Source organism: Sclerotinia sclerotiorum, genomic scaffold (genome assembly GCF_000146945.2).
Source record: "Sclerotinia sclerotiorum 1980 UF-70 scaffold_4 genomic scaffold, whole genome shotgun sequence".
In the NCBI taxonomy this organism is placed as follows: Eukaryota; Fungi; Ascomycota; class Leotiomycetes; order Helotiales; family Sclerotiniaceae; genus Sclerotinia; species Sclerotinia sclerotiorum.
Genome location: NW_001820832.1, coordinates 1,166,085 through 1,185,116, shown reverse-complemented (window position 1 = coordinate 1,185,116; position 19,032 = coordinate 1,166,085). Strand labels below are relative to the sequence as shown.

Here is a 19,032-nt window from a genome sequence, read left to right as displayed (position 1 = left end):
TAAGAGCTCTATACCTTTAGCTAAAGCTACAATTGTTTTAAATATTGGAGTAGATGAATTCTCTTGATGCCAAGCAATACGATTTTTCATTAAAATGGATTAAGAAAGAACTTCAATTGGATTGTAAAGTATTTGAGATTGTTATATATCAGGATCAATTGATATTGATCTATTTGATAAAGTTCTTATTCGAATATCTAGTTTTGAAAGTACAATTTCCGGATTAAATAGGATTAGCCCAACTCCGCGGAACCCAGCTTTACCATTTGATATAGATATTACTTCGATATATACAATTTTGAAGATTTGAAAGAATTCGGTTTTGATAATATGAGTAATATACACCTTAATAAAGTTCTCGATTTATCGATTATATAAATATTTTAAAGGACTAAAACAACTGATATTGAATAATTGAGTTAAATACAAAGAATAAAATGATAAACTAAATAATATAATATTATATTCTTTATAGTATTCTTGAAATGCTGGCGATTTATAACTTTCATACCCATCAAATACTAACATTCGATATCTACTCACTTTCCTACTTTCAATATATTTATTGAAATATTTAATCCATTCAAGACCTGTCTCATTATCTATTCATTCATTGATAATAGGTTTAATTAGCCAATCATATAGTAAATCACCTTTGGTATATCAATTTAAAAGATGATATTCGTCTTTTACTATCAAAAACAAAAGTATATTATAATCTTCTCCATCAATACAAATAATCGCTATAGTTCATTCTCAATTACTTAATTATATAACTTTGCTTTTTCTATATCAATCAACTTTAATAACTATTATATATAGTAATATTTGTCCCATTATAAAGTCTGTCTCATCGAAATTATAAAAATCGCAATCCAGAATACTATATTTGGCCTATATATTCAATACCAATCGAAATCATCTTTCAATAAGCTCTAAATCTTTACAAAAAGCTTTTTGAAAATCATAAATATAATTAAAACACATCTTTAATTCTATATATCGTTTCACAAAACAATGAGTTTAGAACTTTCCAATCTTCTTCGCACCCTATATTTCGAGTATATAATTCGCTATATTTTCCATATCATTTATTCGAGAACTAAACCCTCTTTCATCTATATCCAATATATATTAAAGAAGTGATTTCTCCTTCAATTCTGTCATTTTATGATTTGCTGATCGATGTTCAGTAACAGGCAGAATTCTATTCATTTTAGAGGTAAAGGTAGTATAAGGTATATTATAGAATTTTGCAGCTTTCCGAATACTCAAATTTTGAGATATATAAATAGCCTCAATAGCTAAATTGATTCAAGCTTCTTTTGAAGTAGTTTATATAATTAAATATTGATAAATCGTGTGTTGAAGTTGAAAGGTAATAATTGAGGTAAAAGTGTACAGGGTCCTGATAAACCACGTTAATCAGTCTATTCTACATGACAGCAATAACCTACTTACTATTGGAACATGCCTCCCATCCTTGGTTCCGCAAACTTCCTGTCCAATCTCGAGCTTGCCACTCATATTCTCAACCTATATTTCTGTCGGGCTGTTGTCCTTTTCCCTGGTTTCATACAAGCCATGACAGCCAAACACGAACATCTCGAAAGTCTCCGAACACTATACATTGTATGTTGAGTCGGCGGACCTCTCCCCCCCGCCCTTTCATAGCCGACAAAATCTGCTCCTATGTTCGCATTCTTCCAGCTTACGACGCTTCGAAAAATGAAGGCCTGCCTTAAATTTCATCGACCAAAGTAGATTTATATCTAGATCCAGGAACTCCGGAATAAAATAATCGGAAAATTGAAAAATAATAAGGCCATCCGTATCTAGTAGCATAATCTTCCTGTCGCATGATTTTCCTTTTCTCTTCATCTATTTCATAAAACTTCCGACCACATATATCCTTCAGGCGTTCGCAGGACGTTCGTTGGGAGGCCCAGCCATTTTGGATTTCGCTTGGGTTTGTAGTTTGGTAATGACTCAACTAGAGTCATCAGGGCTAGTATCAAAATTCTCATCATAGGCATCATGCGGAACCCATCGTAGATATGGATATGATCGTGTTTTTTCCCACTGAGATTCTAGAGAAAGACCTGTTGGCTTTTCTAATTTATCAAAGTCATGGGAGAATAGTTCAAATGTATTTAACTCGTCGACACTCAATGTTTGAAATCGCCGATCTCGGAAATCATCACCATCTGGTATGATTTCCTAAGTAGTGGGTGGTTTGAGGGAGAGAGAAATCATGACATATCTTAAAGTTTGGCATGATTTAGATATTTCCTGTGCATAGTAATACGCTATATCCGGATTATTTGTCGCATCCCTGAAGGACAACGAGGGATGACTACGGAAATGATCCTACCAAGGTTAGTTTCTACAAATGAGCCAATGAAGAACCTACATACCCATTGAGTCCCGTTATGAATACACAACGTAAGTTTAGTAAGCTGTGAACCCTTGTTCAGAAGATTATCCAGAATGGTATACTTCGAAAGAGCGTAGTGTAGCACGGAAGAAGGATCCAAAGGAGGAACATCTCCATCTTCGTTCACGGGTCTAGGTGCTTGATTGTATGATGTGTGAGTGACCAGTGTTGAAAGATTTGGAAGATCTAATTTAAAAGATATCTCATCCGAGAGATGGGAATAACTCGCAGTTGACATTGCCCGAATCGAGAATCGTTTTCTATTGGTTAGCCAATCATGACATCGTCTTCTAATGCAGTCATCGAAAGATGAGTGAGTGATTCGTACCCTTCCAAAAGCTGAAAATCAATAGGTAAGACATCTTTTGGCACACCTTTAGGGTGTTCAACCCAGAAACCATTGTAAAACTCCAGGGATAGCAATCCTTTTAAGCAGACAAGGTTTTCGAGATAATTTTGATTATCTTTCATCTTGGATGCATAAGGAGATGCTCCAAATCCTAAGCGTAGTTTATGGAGATCTAAGGGGCGGCTATCGTAACGACCTGCGTAGAGCGAGCACGGTTGTTCCAGAAAATTGTCGGTTTCATCTTTGACGACCGGACCACCAAACGTTTTCCAATCAAAATGAGACCCTAGGCTTAACCCTAAGGGTTTTAGGTTCGGACAGTTGACTAGGCATTGGGCAAGTTCATCTGTTATGTGAGAATTATTACCATAAAGGTTGTGAAGATCAAGGGATGTCAAGTTGCAAAAACCCTCCAAGGAACACCAGCGATTGGCTTTGGCATATTTTTTCTCGGCAAGATCAGTAGAGAACTCAATCCATAGATGTTTAAGCTTTGGATATTTTCCCAACTTTTCCATATTACCCCGTTCTTGCAAAGTGAGACTTTGGAGGCTGCTACCTGGCAAACTCTGATCAGACCATCTGGAATGCATTCGTCAGTATAATTATGGTCGATGCACAAAGGAGTATATACCACGACGTGAATGCACAACCAAGGGAACACAAAATAGATTTGATTACAAATGTTGATATCTGAACCTTGTTCGATCATTTGCATGTCGAGGCATGCCTGCGAGGCTTCACAGAGCACATATGTCTAGACTCTTCAACGTTATTAGGGGATGCTGTAGATTTAGTTAAGAATGCCGAGGCTTCGTGACCTACCGGAAAGATCGAAGATTTGGTGTCTTATTCAAGACTTTTGCAACGAATTCATTGAGTCCTTCATACCCGGTAATACCATCTAAAAGCATGATGCTTTTGGTTAAGTGGAACTCCAAGTCCTTCGCATGGATAAGAGTACTTGTAAGGATGCTGTGATTGTTGACGACAGGGAGGTTTGATTGTCAGGGTTCATCGACGCAGATAATTCTTCGAGAATAAAGTATTGGCATGAAGATATCTGAGAAGAATTTACAGGTCTGGGTGATAGCTCCTAGATGTTTGAAGAATTGTAAAGTGTGCATCGTACACGGGTGGAGAGACAGAAGCTTTTCGGAAGAAATACCTGCTCCCCAACGTTGGTCCATATCTCAAGAGGCAGATTCGACCAAAGTTGTTTTCCAACGCCACCATTATGATACTCTCTACTATTTGTATTGGCGTTTGTGAACATTGTTTAAGATATTGTCACGAATTTCAAGGCCTAGAATGAATTTTGTAAGGTTGGAATTGTTGCGCGTCAGAGGGACTAGTCTATTTTAGGCGAAGCGCAACTCTTTTCAGCTTCAACGTTATGAGAGTTAATCAACCTTAGTCATCCATCTACCGAATTCATAGGCCCGCCGACGAGCTGTGAGGTACTGACATCTTTTTGTTCTTACCCATCAAGCAGTCAGGTCAATCTATAAGTAACTTTGAGCGTATGGGAGGGGGCCATGACCCTACTTCCACAGAAAGTATTAATTTCATTTCGAAAGATTTAGAGATCGATTCAATATCTTCCGAGGACGATTAATTACCTGTAAGATCGGGTAGTAAGTAAGTGAAGTATATGAGATATGACTCTTCTAAGACTTTTCCTTGCTGCTCTCAAGATATTAGATGTTCGAAACCATACCTGGAATACCAGAATATAGTAAACACCTAATTCGGTAAAAGCCTCTATACACAACAACGAAAGACTTAAAACTCGCGACTTTCACCAACATCCCAAGCATCAAAAATGCTCGTCTCTGCATGCCCTTTAATCACCATCGCCTCTCTAAGTTTCCTCGGCGGCTCATCCACCTCCTCACTAGTCAATGCCCGGGTCGCCTGATGAATACCCACCGCCCTCCTACATTCAATTTAGGCTACAGGCACATTTTGCTTTCATATAATCAAAAAGAAAAACTGTAACCCGCAAACCAACGACTTGTATGCAATATAACCCTACTTGACAACAGCAAGAAAATTATCTACCAGGCACGGGCTTCATACTTCGACAATGCGGGCTTGGACGAGCCTAGAAATGATGGCACTAGTACTACCATACAGGGCCCTGTTCCCAGTTTACTCGCTACCACTTGGGAACACAACATTAACTACTTTCAATTTATTTGTACAAGTCAAACCCACACAAGTAAAGAAGTAAACGGCAGAGCACAATGTTCTAGTTGGGGCTGCAAACCTCAGTAAGGACGGGTTTGTGGTGATAACCAGCCTCCTGAAGAACCACCGACGAAAAATTAGATGGATTGCTGTTTTCCATTCTAGAATTCCATTTGCCGAGTGGGGAGTGATTCCAAGTCAAGATGCTGTTTGAAAATAGGCGTCAATGATATCAGGGTGGAGCTCATGCAGATTCTGGTTGCGGAGTTCCTTTTCGTTCAGGGTTTGCTTCAGTCTGGACTTTAGTTGACCTCGGATTTGTTTTTGTCGGGGTTTTTTTGGGGTTTCCCTGGATAGTTGGAGTATGGTTTGATGTGCAAAAAGATAGTAAAGCAGAGGTTGAACTTGGTAGTACAGTACATGTTTGGACCTGTCATTAAATGAACCATAAACTGAGTAGCAGAGACTGTAATATTAGGTAGAAGTCGGTAGTCAAAGAAATCAAATAAGAGACAAAATCATAGTGATGAAACCAGTATTTTGTGTGTGATTACAATTGTAATTAAGGTAGGAGGATAAGGAGGTTGGTGGAAATAGAAACGCTAGCCATGGCTACTTAGTCCCACGGCACAGATGTGATGAGCTTTCATTCTTCAAACAAATGGCAAAAAGTTTCGGCGGCTTGAGGGCAAAATGCTTTCCGCCAAACACTCACCACTTGATATCCCTTGAACCAGACTCATATTCTTACTGGATGACTCTGTTTCATCTCATGCCAACCACACTAATATAGTGAGTTATAACTTGTAATACCTGAAAATCTTTTAAACATGATGTTTACAGGAACTCCGATGGCTGCATTCTGTGTAGTTGTCAAATCGTGAAGCTGCTGCAAATAAAGCAGAGAAGGTTTGAGGGTGGGGCATTTACGGATTATTGTATGTATCCCGATCCGGCTCATTTTCCGAGAGGATTACCTGAAGGGGGGCAGATCAGGGTTAAGCTTAGCATGTTTCCTTATCGGTAGTATCCACTTCTTGATATCTTTTTTTTTTTTTAAAAAAAAAAAGGATTATCAGCAAAAGGGGCGGTCCTGTAGCAAATATCTTCTCCAACCTCCTGGCGGAAAGAAGAATACTGGGAATCGATCGAAAAGGCAAAAAATTAAATTTTCGCACGTTAGCAAGTCCCAGTTTCGATCTGGGGACCTCCGGGTTATGAGCCCGGCGCGCTTCCACTGCGCCAACTTGCTTATTTGTGTTTATTAGATGATTATTTATGACACTAAAATTAAATATATTCACCACACATCCATATGAATGGGATCGTGGAAATAATTAGTCACAGCGCAAACGAGAGTGTTGTGATTTCGCTCGTAGGATCAAATAGGAGGGAGGGCCACTATTCGGATCGATTTCGGGATCATCTTGGGGAAATGGGGAGATGCGTAGAAAAATCCACGGGCCGCTGAACGCCTAAGCCTAATTAGGAGACATGTACATCTCAGCGAGTTCCGTCATTATGGTACTTTCGAATTGAAAGTAGACTACCTAGTATTGAGCTTTGAATGCTGAAAGGCAGTAACCTAATTAGGCAGATGAACTTTTCTAAAGGGAATCAATATCGCGTGATACATCCTCAAAAGAAACTTGACCATCCTTAGGGTGTTCATATGCATGTCACTTCACCATTCAACTTATTCGTACTTTCCATTCTGTAGCGTCAATTTTTCTTATCACCATCGAAGGTCTGTGTATTGCTTTCCAGAATTCTTTCATCACAACACTACGAACACCAATATGTTCCAGCTTAGATGGTCGTACAAGATGCTCTTCGACTAAGCCAAGCGGAAACGGAACGCATGCTAGCAAGAAGCTACCATACATGGCTGTCTTGTACTGCAAAGACGAACCCTCAAGATGGGCTCCAACCGGACTGCGTCTTACTTCGAAACGTCCTTGGCAGAGTTCCAGCATTCCTAGCGAATGGCTTCTCTAAAGACTGCGGATCCCCTCGATTCAAGCTTAGACACTCTGAATCAACCAGCAATGATTCCGCGCTATACTTCAACGGATGCTCAACATGGTGTATATCTGAAGGTGGCTGCTCTCTTAAAGAGAAGATCATGCACCACCAGCTACTTCTTGGCCTCCAAAGTTCAACGCGGTGTTGTTTTGCGGATGAATCCCCCTTCTCCGATTGGCCGGGGGTTCAAGGCGAACAAGAGAGTCCTGAGGGAGGCAACTGCCTCGCTATTATATCATTTGCTTGCGCATACATTTTATCAGCGCTCTGGGTGGAAATGCAACAGTCTAAGGGCACCGGACCCGCGCCGGCCAAGAAATGTGACCAGATATACTATTTGTGTTCCCAAGCTAAATGGGTGCGCGACGGCGATGAAGACTTACCTGATGACCTTGCGGTTGATCTCGGTGATATAGATGATGATGCTGCGCGATGGTGGACTGCACCTTTAGCCAACGGTGAAGGCTGGCGGGCGACAATTACTCGAGATAGCAAAGTCTATCGCTCGCCGTGGTCTATTTCCATTGCTGCTACCCGGAGATTTAAGCTTCGAAGGACAGCACAATATCAAAAATCGTACTCTGAGACAGCCATGCCGCCCTCATCCGAGCAGGCCCTACCGTTTCTCTCCGACTTCTGTGTCCTTCATAACACTCGCAGTCAATCTTCCGCAGCTTTAGCTGTAACTTTGACTTTTCCATTTCTCAGCAACATGAATGCGACGCTATCGTTGCCGAAACTTAACTCCTATCCTATTGCAAGCAAGACAATGTCTCTAGCATTACCGCCGACTCCTATCTACCCAAGCATGCCGCCATTCTCACCGACAAGACTGGAGACAGAGATTGTTTTTGAAGAAGGTAAACTTCTGCCTTACTATATGACCTTAAGCTGCGATTGTCGCGGGATGCAGTCGCTCCTCTGCGGCTCATTTTTTGATCCTGAAGTTTCTTGTAACCTAGTTAGTCCATGGTTAGAACCAATATTCTCGATCATTGACCCAATCGTTCAAAGAGGCGATTATGGAGCGCTGGCTATGATCATGGGTAAACGCCAAACCAAACTTGCGTCACTATGGCTAGGCGCTATTATCAGTGAAATGGCGCAAATCATCCTCCCGTACGTTCGCAATGGATTATTATCTGTCGAATTTCATGCCTCTGCTTGGACATCAACTACACATTCATTTGTTCTTGCCAGGCCTCCAACACCGTGTGCTATTAGTAATAACGAAATATCTCGTTCCGACGAGTGCCGCTTACTCTATCTCATGGAGTCTGAGGGTCATTCGAGAGTCCCTGTTTGTCCTTGGAAGCCGTTTGGCACTACGTTACTTTGTGATACTGAGATCGAAGTTCGCCAGCACGCAAAATGTCCAGGGCGTTAATTGCAATATCTAGGTTGGTCTTGGGAGCTGGTCGATGGGAAAAGCTCCATAGACCGTGGTTTTAACACCGAGATAGAGTTTGCAAGAATATCCATCAATTCAGATGATGTCGTTTCAGAGGTGCGGAAGGACAGGGAACTGAAGTCTGAATTATTGTCAGAGTTAGCAACTCGAAGTATCTTTGAATGGCTGCGAGTGACGGGCTATCCACGATGTGAGCAGGATATTTACCGGCACTCATGGATTGACCTTGACCTAGAAGAATTGGATGAAGAAGAATTGGACGATGGTATTAGTGCTGGCAGAAATGGCTTCCAAGATGCTACCGATATACACCGCTGGATGGATAGTGCACTTGTATGGCTTGCTGCCTTTCATATATGAAGTAAGAAGACAATGTTGATGAATTCAAGCTCTAAGTTTTGCTAGACAGAGCCAACAAAAAATTATTCTCCAAACGAGCAAGCGGACTTGCGATCATAAACCTCCAGTTTACGGAACTAAGTGGTCGTCAAGATACCGCAAGATTCTAATGATGCACAAAGCCCTTTTCTCTGAATACGTCGGCATTAAAGTGTCCGATCTAGATCATTCATGAACTTTGAACATCACGGAGAGAAGAAAATTTACCTAGATTGCCCTGTTACTAAATCTAGGCAACTTCTATGAATAGTTTCTTATTCTGTGGGTGTGCAGTTATTTCGTCCATCGCTAGATTACACAGGGCAGATAATTTGCGCTTCGGAACTTTTGACTACGACTATATGACCAATTTGATTCACTATTTATGCTTTTACAGAGCTAGCATTGAGTCATTTGGTGGAACCAAATGCGTTGGAAGAAAGACCGAAAGTTTTCCAGTCACGATCCTGTTTTCATGGCATGACGATGGAATGTTTCCTCGGTGAGAGGTGGATGGATGCATGTGAACTTTTTTAACTGCATAACACCAAAGACAAAAGCACATTTTCTTTGACAGCATCTATATCATATTCCTACTTAGTATAGAATGGAACAGTCTATTCATCATATCCCCAAAATTATCACTAACATTGCATCAGGGTATGATAACGTGGTAATAGCAAAGCCACGTTATTACCCACGAAAACCATCACCCTACTGCTCAATACACTCCTCACCAGACATCCTTCTACGCCCATATACTTCATAACCCACTCAGAGCCCCTCCACTCATAAGTGTCTTATGAGATAACAGTGATATTATCGGAAAGCGGCTTGCAATTCATAGGTATCGTAAGAACAGGTGAAAGAGACTCAACAGAATCACTGTACCGATATCCAGTGTTGAATCCAAACAGCTGTCCAACGGTAGTATGATACTTCTCAGCCAAATCCTTATACACACCATAGGTGAACTGAATTGGCTGAACAGTACACTCAGAAGGGCTGCATTGAGGCACCTTCATCAGAGTTCCAGCTGTAATAATCTCATCGACCGATGAAACCTTGAGCATGCCAGTAGTAGTATTGGTTGAGAGCACCGAAACATCAACGTTGAATTTCGTAGCGATCTTGGTGATAGTATCATTGCGCACAGTGGTGTATGTGTGAGGTCCTCCATATACACATAAGGTGGTATCGTTCGAGGCAGTGAGGAGACAGGACTCGTCGTCGGGATTGCAGACTTGAGCGGGAATGATAAGTACCATACCCGTATCGATGTATTCAGCATCTGGCATTCTGCTGGCACGTGCAATATCACAAACACCACGGTTGGTGGCGGCAGCGATGCTGAAGATGGTGTCGGTTTCTGCGACAGTCCAAGTGGAGGCTGTAGTATTGAGGCTTGAGGTGCTACAGGTTGTATCCTGAGCTGAGGCAATTGATGCCAAACCTGAGGCGAGGAAGGTAGTCTGCGAGATCTTCATTATGATTATTGGGTCCGATGGAAGTTCGAAATGTGGTTTACAAGAGATGAGCTGATGGATGGCAGGATGAGTAGATGAGAAATGTAAGAACGATTGGAACTTCTTATACTTGAAGCTTTAACCTGTTCGACAGTATGGCACTGCTGGCGCTTGTGGCATTCTGTAAGTACCGTGCAGACTATATGCGGGATCGAGAGTACTGATTGAGGTATTGTGGATATGCCGCGTTGAAGTAAAGAAAACCACTGGGTTGTATTTACACATTCGAGGGCATTGAAGGAGCGAGACCCTGGAACCCTAGCTAATCCTCTGTTGTTCGTCAGAATATCACAGTAGAGGTGGTACGTACTCCCCTGCTATATGCTGCTGCATGCATACAAGATATCCAGTTATCCAGATACAGAGACAAAGAATTAACATCAGCGCATATCAAATCGGCGGATTCGAAACATAAACAATCAGACAGTTTGGATTTACAGAGACACTTAACCTAAAGCTTAATCCGACTGCGCGAAGCGGATAATACCGCCAAAGGACACCATCGTCGTATCATCGTAATGCATTACGAATCTAAAAATTATAATATAAGAAAAAGGGGGGCATTTGAAAGTTCCACGCGAGAATAATTGTGGGGGCTCCGCATTGCCTTTCTTGCAGAGTTTCGGTACCGAAAGTCTTGGCGGTACTTATATGGAAACAAATTAAGTCTGATCTTAACAATTGATGTAGGTAGGTATCTGAACGGAGTACGAGTACGAGTACCGGTGATATGCCGAGAATTGTTATATTCCATGTTGCTTCAAAGAAGTGGTCTGAGGAGTAGATGACTTCCTAATTTCCTAAGCGGGAAGTTTGATGATATTTCTCCTTTAGTCGGTCCCGATGATTAGCTGGGACGAACTGATGCTAGGGAAGAGTATCAAGTATTGAGAGATGATTTTTAATATTTTGGAGTGCCAAAAGAATGCTCCAACTATGTATTGCATAGGTCACTGCAGGTTTATCATAAACACAATGATGTGGTGTCGTTGATGTTTGTCTATTTTTTTGAATTAAGTCTAGTGTTACAATGGTAACAGCTGACTCGTTTTCGTAATCTTGGGCCATATGCAAATCGGTTTCGATTCGCTCAATTTACTATGAAATTTCGGTCACTCTAAGAACTCATATGCACGCATCATCAGAGTATATGAACAGGTATACTGGATCACTCAGGATCACTGGTGATCCAAGGTGATCTAAGGAGTATAAAGGTCTATATATTCAATATGAATTTCTTTTTGTAGAGCTTTATGCTCAAGATCAATCATTTAGTATACTCTACTATTAGTTACGAATTACATCATTGTCATTACTTAAGTCCCTGCTTAACGCCTAGTTATAAACCATCTCGAGAGCCTAGAGCACTTCCACGTGATCTAGACGGCAAACCTCGTAACATTTATATAGGATTTATGTACAAATTTGAAAAATATCAAAATTTGAAATAACTTTTCAAAAAAAATTATTAAAAATTATTAAAAGGAATGACCTTACACAGGGAATAGTGGGAAGCTGATAGGGCAGAACTGAGGCTATATTGGCCTTTTATATTAATCACTCATAATCATAGTTCTATAGAAGTGCGAAGCTCTCCTACAGAGAGCTTCTCAATCTAGTCCTAATAGGACTAGTGCCCTGTGCACGTGCTACGCAGGAACCATTCACTTTAACAAAAATCAATTATAAAAGTTTTTCAAATATTTATATTATAATTGATTGAATAGATCAACTTATTTTAGAAAAAAATTTACAGAAATTTTATTAATCAAAATATTCTAATTTTTAACCTTTGAAAAATCTAAAAATATCAATAAAAGATTTTCTATGTAATTTAAAATTTAAATTTCTAATCTATTATTGTCACGATTCACCATTAGGATTGATGGTGTTACGATGGTAGCAAACTGATTAGTTAGGAGAGCTTAGGCCTTGTGCAAACACGATCAGATTTCATCGAATTAGTATGTGATCTTGGTCACCTGAAGATCGTATGCGCATGCACCATCAGAAATCATGTGATAAAGAGCCCTAGGAGCCCTCAAAGCTCCTAGAGCTCCAGGAGCCCTGAGGAGCCAGAAAGCTCCTAAGGGCTCCCTTTATCGTTCATTATATAATCAGAGTAGTTTCATAGTTTAGGAGCTTCGTGCTCAACTTAGTTATCAATTAGTTTATTTACATTCTACTTGATCTAGTAACGAATTCATTTTCAAGTGAATACCAGTAATAAAGCCTTAATCCATAATTATCAATCGATAAACCTTAGGTAATCGCTGTTTTTAGTACAGTATCGTTACATTTTGAGCATTGTTACAGTTAAGCTATATAAATTACGATGGATTCCAGTCAGCAATCCACCGAATTAGTTTCCTTTACTTCCATCGGGGCCCTAAAGCAGGCCGCCGCCACCATAGAGCCGAGACGAGCAACCCAGGTATCCACCCCTGACTTGTTCCACGGAGATCGTAGCAAGCATCGAGCTTTTGTCGCACAAGCTGATCTTTACTACGCCTTCAATGGACACCTCTTCTTGACACAAATGCAAAGGATCTTGTGGTTGATCTTGTTCTTCCGAGGAACTACGTTTAATTGGATCGAACCTTTCTTCAATGATTTAATGATTAAGACAACCGACGACCAACTCAATGAAAACATGAAACCTGAGACACACGGCCTCTTCAATACTTACGAATCATTCAGACAAGGATTCAATAGAGCTTTCGAGGAAGTTGACCCCGATCATATGGCTGAGAGAACATTACGACAACTTAAGCAGACAGGGTCAATTACAGCCTACACTACTAAATTCCAACAATAAGCCGGGCGTATTACATGGAATGATGACTATCTTAGATCCCAGTTCTATAAGGGACTCAAGGATATCATCAAGGGCGAGCTAGCTAGAGCTCCGAAACCGCCAAACCTTTCCGAGTTAATCGAGATCTCTATCCTAATTGACAATCGTTTTTATGAACAACGAATGGAGAAAAAGGGAATCACTCAAGAGAGTAGAAAGTTTCCAAAACATCAGCGCCAGAACAGATACGATGATACCAGCGATCCAATGGAATTGGACGGAGCTGAACGCCACCAAAAACCAAATGGACTTAGCGTTGAAGAGAAAAAGAGACGCAGGGAAAACAACCTATGCTTCACCTATGGGAAAAGCGGACATATGTTTAGGGATTGTTCCCAGAAAAAGCCTTTCGCCGCGAAGGGCAAGAAACAAGTAAGATTTGGAACCAAGAAACTGGGATCCCGAGAAGCGGGTGCCCTAGAGGGTAGCTTCCGAGAGATTGGACAATTAATCATAGAAGTCAACCTGGAGAATCAGGAAGTCAAGGCCCTGATCGATTCAGGAGCTATGGGAATATTTATAGATCCCGACTTTGCCAAAGAAAATGGGATCCCCATCGAGCCAAAAGAGCACCCCTATCAGCTGATACTGTTGGGAGGCAAGAAGATCGGAGTAGATGGTTGGGTACATAGACAAACTAGCGCCATCAAAATGATCATGCTAGGAGGGTACACCGAGCAAGTCAAAATGGACTTAGTACCGTTGGGCAGACATGCAATTGTCTTAGGAACCCCTTGGATTAAGAGGCATAATCCAAACATTGATTGGGTAAAGGATACCTTTATATTCGATCGTTACAGATATAAGAATGAATGATTATATAGCCTGAAGGAATAGATTTTTGAGAAGGCTGGATACTATGCTATAACAGCCACGGATCCTCCACTGGTCGACAAGACCAATGCAAAAGAGATTCTAGTGCAGTATAGAAAGTTCGCCAAGCTGTTCGAAGACCTGCAGGATTTGAGAGCCCTGCCAGAACATAAACCTTGGGATTATGAGATCAATTTCAAAGAGGGATTTGTACCTCTGGTCGAGAAGTTGAGATCATATAACCCCAGTACTCTGAGAATATAGGAAGAATACAGATCTAAAACTAAGAAGAAAGGATGGATTAGGAAATCCAAGTCCCCTTACGCAGCCAATGTATTGTTAGCGTTCAAGAAGGGAGACCTGAATGGTCGACCTTGCGGGGACTATCGTCGAGTAAACGATGGGATTATTAGGGATGTGTATCCAATATTCAAAGCTTAAGAGCTAAGGGATAAATTGAGCAAGGCAGTGATTTACACTAAATTGGATCAGAGAAATGCTTTCAATTTGATATGAATCAAGGAAGGGCATGAATGGAAGATTGCCTTTATACTACCTTCTGGGCTATAGGAATACACTGTCATGCTGTTCGGACTAACAAATGCACCTGCCATATGCCAACGACAAAACAACGAAATACTCAAAGAATTTAGTTCATTTGTAATCTGTTACTTGGATGATATCCTAGTCTTCTCCTAGAAGGTAGAGAAGTATAAAGGATATATCATTAAGGTATTTGAGGCATTTAGGAAGGTCGATTCACGACTCAAGTTATCGAAATACGAGTTTAGTATCAAAAAGGTAACCTTCCTGGGATATATTATAGAACCAAGACAAATGAGCATAGATCCGGAGAAAACTGAGAAAGTAAAGAATTGGGAACGACCTAGAAATGTCAAGGATATGCAAATCATACTAGGGTTCGCCAACTTTTGTCGAGTATTCATCAAAGACTTTTCCAAAATGGTAGAACCATTTATGGAGATGACAAAGAAGGGTGTGGGATTCGTCTGGAATAAGAAAATGAAGCAAGCCTTTCAAGAAATCAAGGATAGATTCACTAGGGAACCTATATTGTATAATTATCATAACAATCGGGAGAGCATCATCGAGACAAACGCTTCCGATACCTGTATAGCAGGAGTCCATCTCCAGAGAGACAACAACGGGAAACTGCACCTAATCGCTTATTATTCCAGCAAGATAAATAAAACAGAACAAAATTACAATATTTATAAGAAGGAACTTATGGCTATAGTCAAATCATTGAAACATTGGAGGATCTACCTCTAAAAGGCTAAATTCCCAGTAATCATCTATACTGATTATATGAACCTACGAACCTTTACTATCACTAAGGTCCTGGATAATCGTAGACTAGCTCGATGAGCTGAGGAATTGGCCAATTTTGATTTAATAATCAAACATATCAAAGGCAAAGATAATGCAAGAGCAAACGCACTGAGTAGGCCACCAGGTTACGAGGATGATAAGACCTACTAGGAGACAGCAATCCTAAAGGCATTACCAAATGGGGATCTCGTTCCGAATCTAACAGAAATCGTCGTTTTAGAAAATAAACTAACGGAAGTCTGAAGAAACAAATTCATAAAGGTACAACAGAACAAGGAAGATGTCAAATAGCCCGAGCCACCAGTAACCGTTGACGGATTGATACGGATAGTAGGGAAAATATAGCTACCAAGTAGCATTGCTCCCGAATTCATCGAAGAACAATATATATTGCCAACTTATAGATATCAAGGAGTACAAAGGATGTATTTAAGAATTAAAAGATAATATTGGAGTCCAGGACTCCGAACCATAATCAATAAAGTAATCACAGAGTGTAATATATGTATCAGGAACAAGGCTTCCTGCTATGCCCCCTACAGACAGATACATACAACCGAAATACTATCATCACTATAGAAATCAATATCATAGGATTTCATAAGATCATTACCTAAATCCAAAGATCCAACGACAGAAGTAGAATACGACTATCTCCTAATTATCATAGACCGATTAACCAAATATATAATATTAGTACTATACAAAACCACTTTAACTGCAGAAACCCTAACAGCTATATTCCTTAAAGAGGTCATTGCAGTACATGGATTACCAAAGGAGATACTCTCGGATAGGGATAAACTGTTGACCTCCTGGGATCTTGGCAGCATATGCATATATATTGCATGATGCATATAAGGAGCAAACAAAACTCAACTTTTAATTCATTCTTTCCTTTTTGGTATACTGTTTGTTTGCTTTCAATATTTTGATTTCAAAGCACTTTAATTCCGAAGGCCGAATACCTAACCCTATTCCTTCATTTTTTTAATATATACTCGCAGCTTAACTGCTTAGCTAGAGAATCAATCAATTCAATCTGATGCTCTTTCTGGTCTCAAGAAACCCAATAAAATCCGATTTTTACCAGCAATAATGCATCGTCGACGTCGCCGCTATCTTTCCTAACTTTCAAAAAACTAGTTCGGCAGCTTCATAATCTATCTATTCTGCACCATCAGCGAGTGCGCTAACCAACGCATGGGCTCCTGCTATGATTTATTGTTTGATATGCACGAAATGCTTATTATTCCCAATATAAAAGACCTCTATCGACCAGAAGACCAACTTATAAGTAACAACACAATTGCATCACACCTCCAGTCCGAGTAGTACAGTAGAATTCGAGATGATTTGACCTCCCTCTAATTTACCCACCACTCGGTGTAAAACCTAGAAGTAACAAGGAAGCAGCAAGCCCAATACCCATCACCTATATCTTATTCTCCTATACTCTTCCCATCATCAGTCAAGTCAAATCAAATAACAGCACAGCACACGAAGTGACTCAAAATCGTCATAGAGAGTTATCAAATACAAACTTTTCGGGGCATCCCATTTGATAGCAGAATGTCATGTATTGTGGTTAGAAAATGAGGTTTGATATTATGAATTTATGATTGAGGAATTGATATACAAACGGAGTAAGGGTAGTCTAGGTAATGATGAAGACGAATATGAAGATGATGTTAGTGATGATGCTCATTGATAAGATCAGCTTCAAAGCAGAACGAAGAAAAGGAGGGGGGGGAAGGTGGCGATATAAGAAGGAATGGATGAGGAGGACGATTAGACAGACGATGAATTATACACTAAAACTTGCTTAATACCGAACTTTGACGGAAAAGCTTAGCCTCTTGGCGATACCGGTACACAGGTCATTCGTTTGATAATATTCGATTCTTTTTTAGGTTTAGTGCCTCTTCATATCATGTATAGCTGACTCTTCTGGCTCTTATTTATAATCATTATTCGCAAAGTTTAAAGCATCAAATCCGATATAAATCGAAATAGAAAATAAATTTTGATATTCTCACAAGGAATCATTGCAGAATTATTTTCGGAAATATCAAAAATTGAAACTTAGATCATTATACAATATTCATATTGCTATTATGTATCATTCAGATATCTCTTAATAACTAATTTTAATTAAACAAAATTTTCAGTTCCGTATCATGAGGTCCTACTATACATGGAATTGAGCTAAAGTCCTTGTTTATAGGTGTCCACTAGGACACCACACCCAGCGCTCACTTCTATCAAGTCATCCTCTATTAGATAAACATTATTCGAACAAGCCCTCTCGTACTTTGTGAGTCCTAAATACCCAAGATGAACCTCTTCCGTGTGATGATATCAATCCAGGAAGTATGCGTTCAGAGATGAGCTGAATCTTCAACTGCGGAAGCTCCATTGGAAAATTCCCAATCAATTATTCGTATTCGTCATATCAAACTCCTTCCCCTCATATTATCCACATCTGCACACTCGGCTTCCCCTTAATCCACTCATCATCCCCATGTTCCACCTCCCACTTCACCATTTGTACATACCACTGACACTGAGCAATTTCTCTATCCGTCGTTTGTCCCTCAAACAACATCCTACCAGCCAGCAATTCCCTACTCCTCGCCAATCTACTCCTCTCAAAAGCTTCTCCATAACACTGCTGCTCCTCCTCATACCGCCTCATAAACAACGTCAAATTCCGCAACCCGTGTAAATATTTAATCTCGGAAAGAGCATCGAATCGAAATAGTCTTAAGATCTCCCATAAATGCACATCAATATCCACCCGTTGAATTAAACTGCTCTGCGCACAATTCTTAAAATCCAAAGCCAAATCTCCTACTGCTGAACATTCTTCGTGGTCAAAACAAAGCGTGTCCAGGGAGAAATTTATGTATATTGTGGAGTTGTAGGAGGGATTGAGATGGAGGAGGACATAGTGTTCGAGGAATAGAGTACGGGTTTCGGAGGAGATAGATAGGAGGATTGAAGGGGGAATAGGACTAAAATAGGATTTATTGACTCGAGAATAGCGGATTGGAAGGGTACGAGGGCCGGGGAGAAGGTTAGACCATATTTTGAGGCGGAGCTCAGAAGGAAGGTTGAGGAATGAAGGGGCTGTGGTGGTTGTGATGGTTGTGGACATTGTGGGGTTTTGACAATCGCGCGATTCCGATAGAATATAAAGATTCCGCAATCCAGGAGATGCTGGTACAGGCGATGCGTAGAATAGATTTGGAATTTAGTCGTGATTGTGGAATATAATTGTAATTGTAAGTGTAAGTGTTAACGTAAGTGGAAATGTAAGATCTGAATTATATTGTAGAGTTAGAGATATTATTTAGGTATTCAGTCTTGTTGTCATTCGGGACGATGTCGTAAGTGGTAATGATCATTTAGTGGCTCTTGCTTAGTGTGAAGCCTAATTTTTAGTGGCTTACCCTAGATAAAATGCTTGGCATTTCTGATCGCTTCTCCTTCATATCGTCACATTGCAATAAGTATCTCCCTAAGTACCTGTATGTTATATTGGGCTTTGGCTATCTACATAATTATAAATATTTATAGTAATTGGGATACCCGGTATACACATCACATTTCCAACTTGTCCTTGAGATACTATCAGGTTAGAATCAAGACAGAAAAACATTTGCTTAATGACAGCTAGCTCATGGT

General features: G+C 40.2%; 8 protein-coding genes and 1 non-coding gene across 9 annotated transcripts; 5 read left to right on the top strand and 4 right to left on the bottom strand.

Moving 5' to 3' along the window:
• Positions 1–1,470: 1,470 nt before the first annotated feature.
• SS1G_03539 (predicted protein) lies at positions 1,471–1,839 on the top strand (the record flags this gene model as incomplete). The annotated part of the gene is made up of 2 exons (XM_001595400.1): positions 1,471–1,632; positions 1,777–1,839. 2 exons carry the CDS (start codon positions 1,471–1,473, stop codon positions 1,837–1,839), a joined length of 225 nt encoding a protein of 74 aa, XP_001595450.1.
• Positions 1,840–2,320: 481 nt separating this feature from the next.
• SS1G_03538 (predicted protein) lies at positions 2,321–3,700 on the bottom strand (the record flags this gene model as incomplete). Its single annotated transcript, XM_001595399.1, has 4 exons — positions 2,321–2,356; positions 2,418–2,697; positions 2,766–3,368; positions 3,612–3,700. The coding sequence occupies 4 exons, from the start codon at positions 3,698–3,700 to the stop codon at positions 2,321–2,323; spliced, it is 1,008 nt and encodes a 335-aa protein (XP_001595449.1).
• Positions 3,701–4,611: 911 nt separating this feature from the next.
• On the top strand, positions 4,612–5,193 carry SS1G_03537 (predicted protein; the record flags this gene model as incomplete). The annotated part of the gene is made up of 3 exons (XM_001595398.1): positions 4,612–4,686; positions 4,854–5,062; positions 5,145–5,193. 3 exons carry the CDS (start codon positions 4,612–4,614, stop codon positions 5,191–5,193), a joined length of 333 nt encoding a protein of 110 aa, XP_001595448.1.
• Positions 5,194–6,159: 966 nt separating this feature from the next.
• On the bottom strand, positions 6,160–6,231 carry SS1G_14593. The gene has a single exon. It is a non-coding gene; the product is annotated as a tRNA-Met (tRNA).
• Positions 6,232–6,792: 561 nt separating this feature from the next.
• SS1G_03536 (hypothetical protein) lies at positions 6,793–8,989 on the top strand (the record flags this gene model as incomplete). The annotated part of the gene is made up of 3 exons (XM_001595397.1): positions 6,793–7,864; positions 8,468–8,748; positions 8,825–8,989. The coding sequence occupies 3 exons, from the start codon at positions 6,793–6,795 to the stop codon at positions 8,987–8,989; spliced, it is 1,518 nt and encodes a 505-aa protein (XP_001595447.1).
• Positions 8,990–9,593: 604 nt separating this feature from the next.
• On the bottom strand, positions 9,594–10,280 carry SS1G_03535 (hypothetical protein; the record flags this gene model as incomplete). Its single annotated transcript, XM_001595396.1, has 1 exon — positions 9,594–10,280. The coding sequence occupies one exon, from the start codon at positions 10,278–10,280 to the stop codon at positions 9,594–9,596; it is 687 nt and encodes a 228-aa protein (XP_001595446.1).
• Positions 10,281–12,654: 2,374 nt separating this feature from the next.
• SS1G_03534 (hypothetical protein) lies at positions 12,655–14,402 on the top strand (the record flags this gene model as incomplete). The annotated part of the gene is made up of 4 exons (XM_001595395.1): positions 12,655–13,100; positions 13,173–13,944; positions 14,014–14,199; positions 14,295–14,402. 4 exons carry the CDS (start codon positions 12,655–12,657, stop codon positions 14,400–14,402), a joined length of 1,512 nt encoding a protein of 503 aa, XP_001595445.1.
• Positions 14,403–14,952: 550 nt separating this feature from the next.
• On the top strand, positions 14,953–15,492 carry SS1G_03533 (hypothetical protein; the record flags this gene model as incomplete). The annotated part of the gene is made up of 2 exons (XM_001595394.1): positions 14,953–15,121; positions 15,425–15,492. 2 exons carry the CDS (start codon positions 14,953–14,955, stop codon positions 15,490–15,492), a joined length of 237 nt encoding a protein of 78 aa, XP_001595444.1.
• A 2,320-nt stretch (positions 15,493–17,812) lies between these two features.
• On the bottom strand, positions 17,813–18,502 carry SS1G_03532 (predicted protein; the record flags this gene model as incomplete). Its single annotated transcript, XM_001595393.1, has 1 exon — positions 17,813–18,502. The coding sequence occupies one exon, from the start codon at positions 18,500–18,502 to the stop codon at positions 17,813–17,815; it is 690 nt and encodes a 229-aa protein (XP_001595443.1).
• Positions 18,503–19,032: the final 530 nt, after the last annotated feature.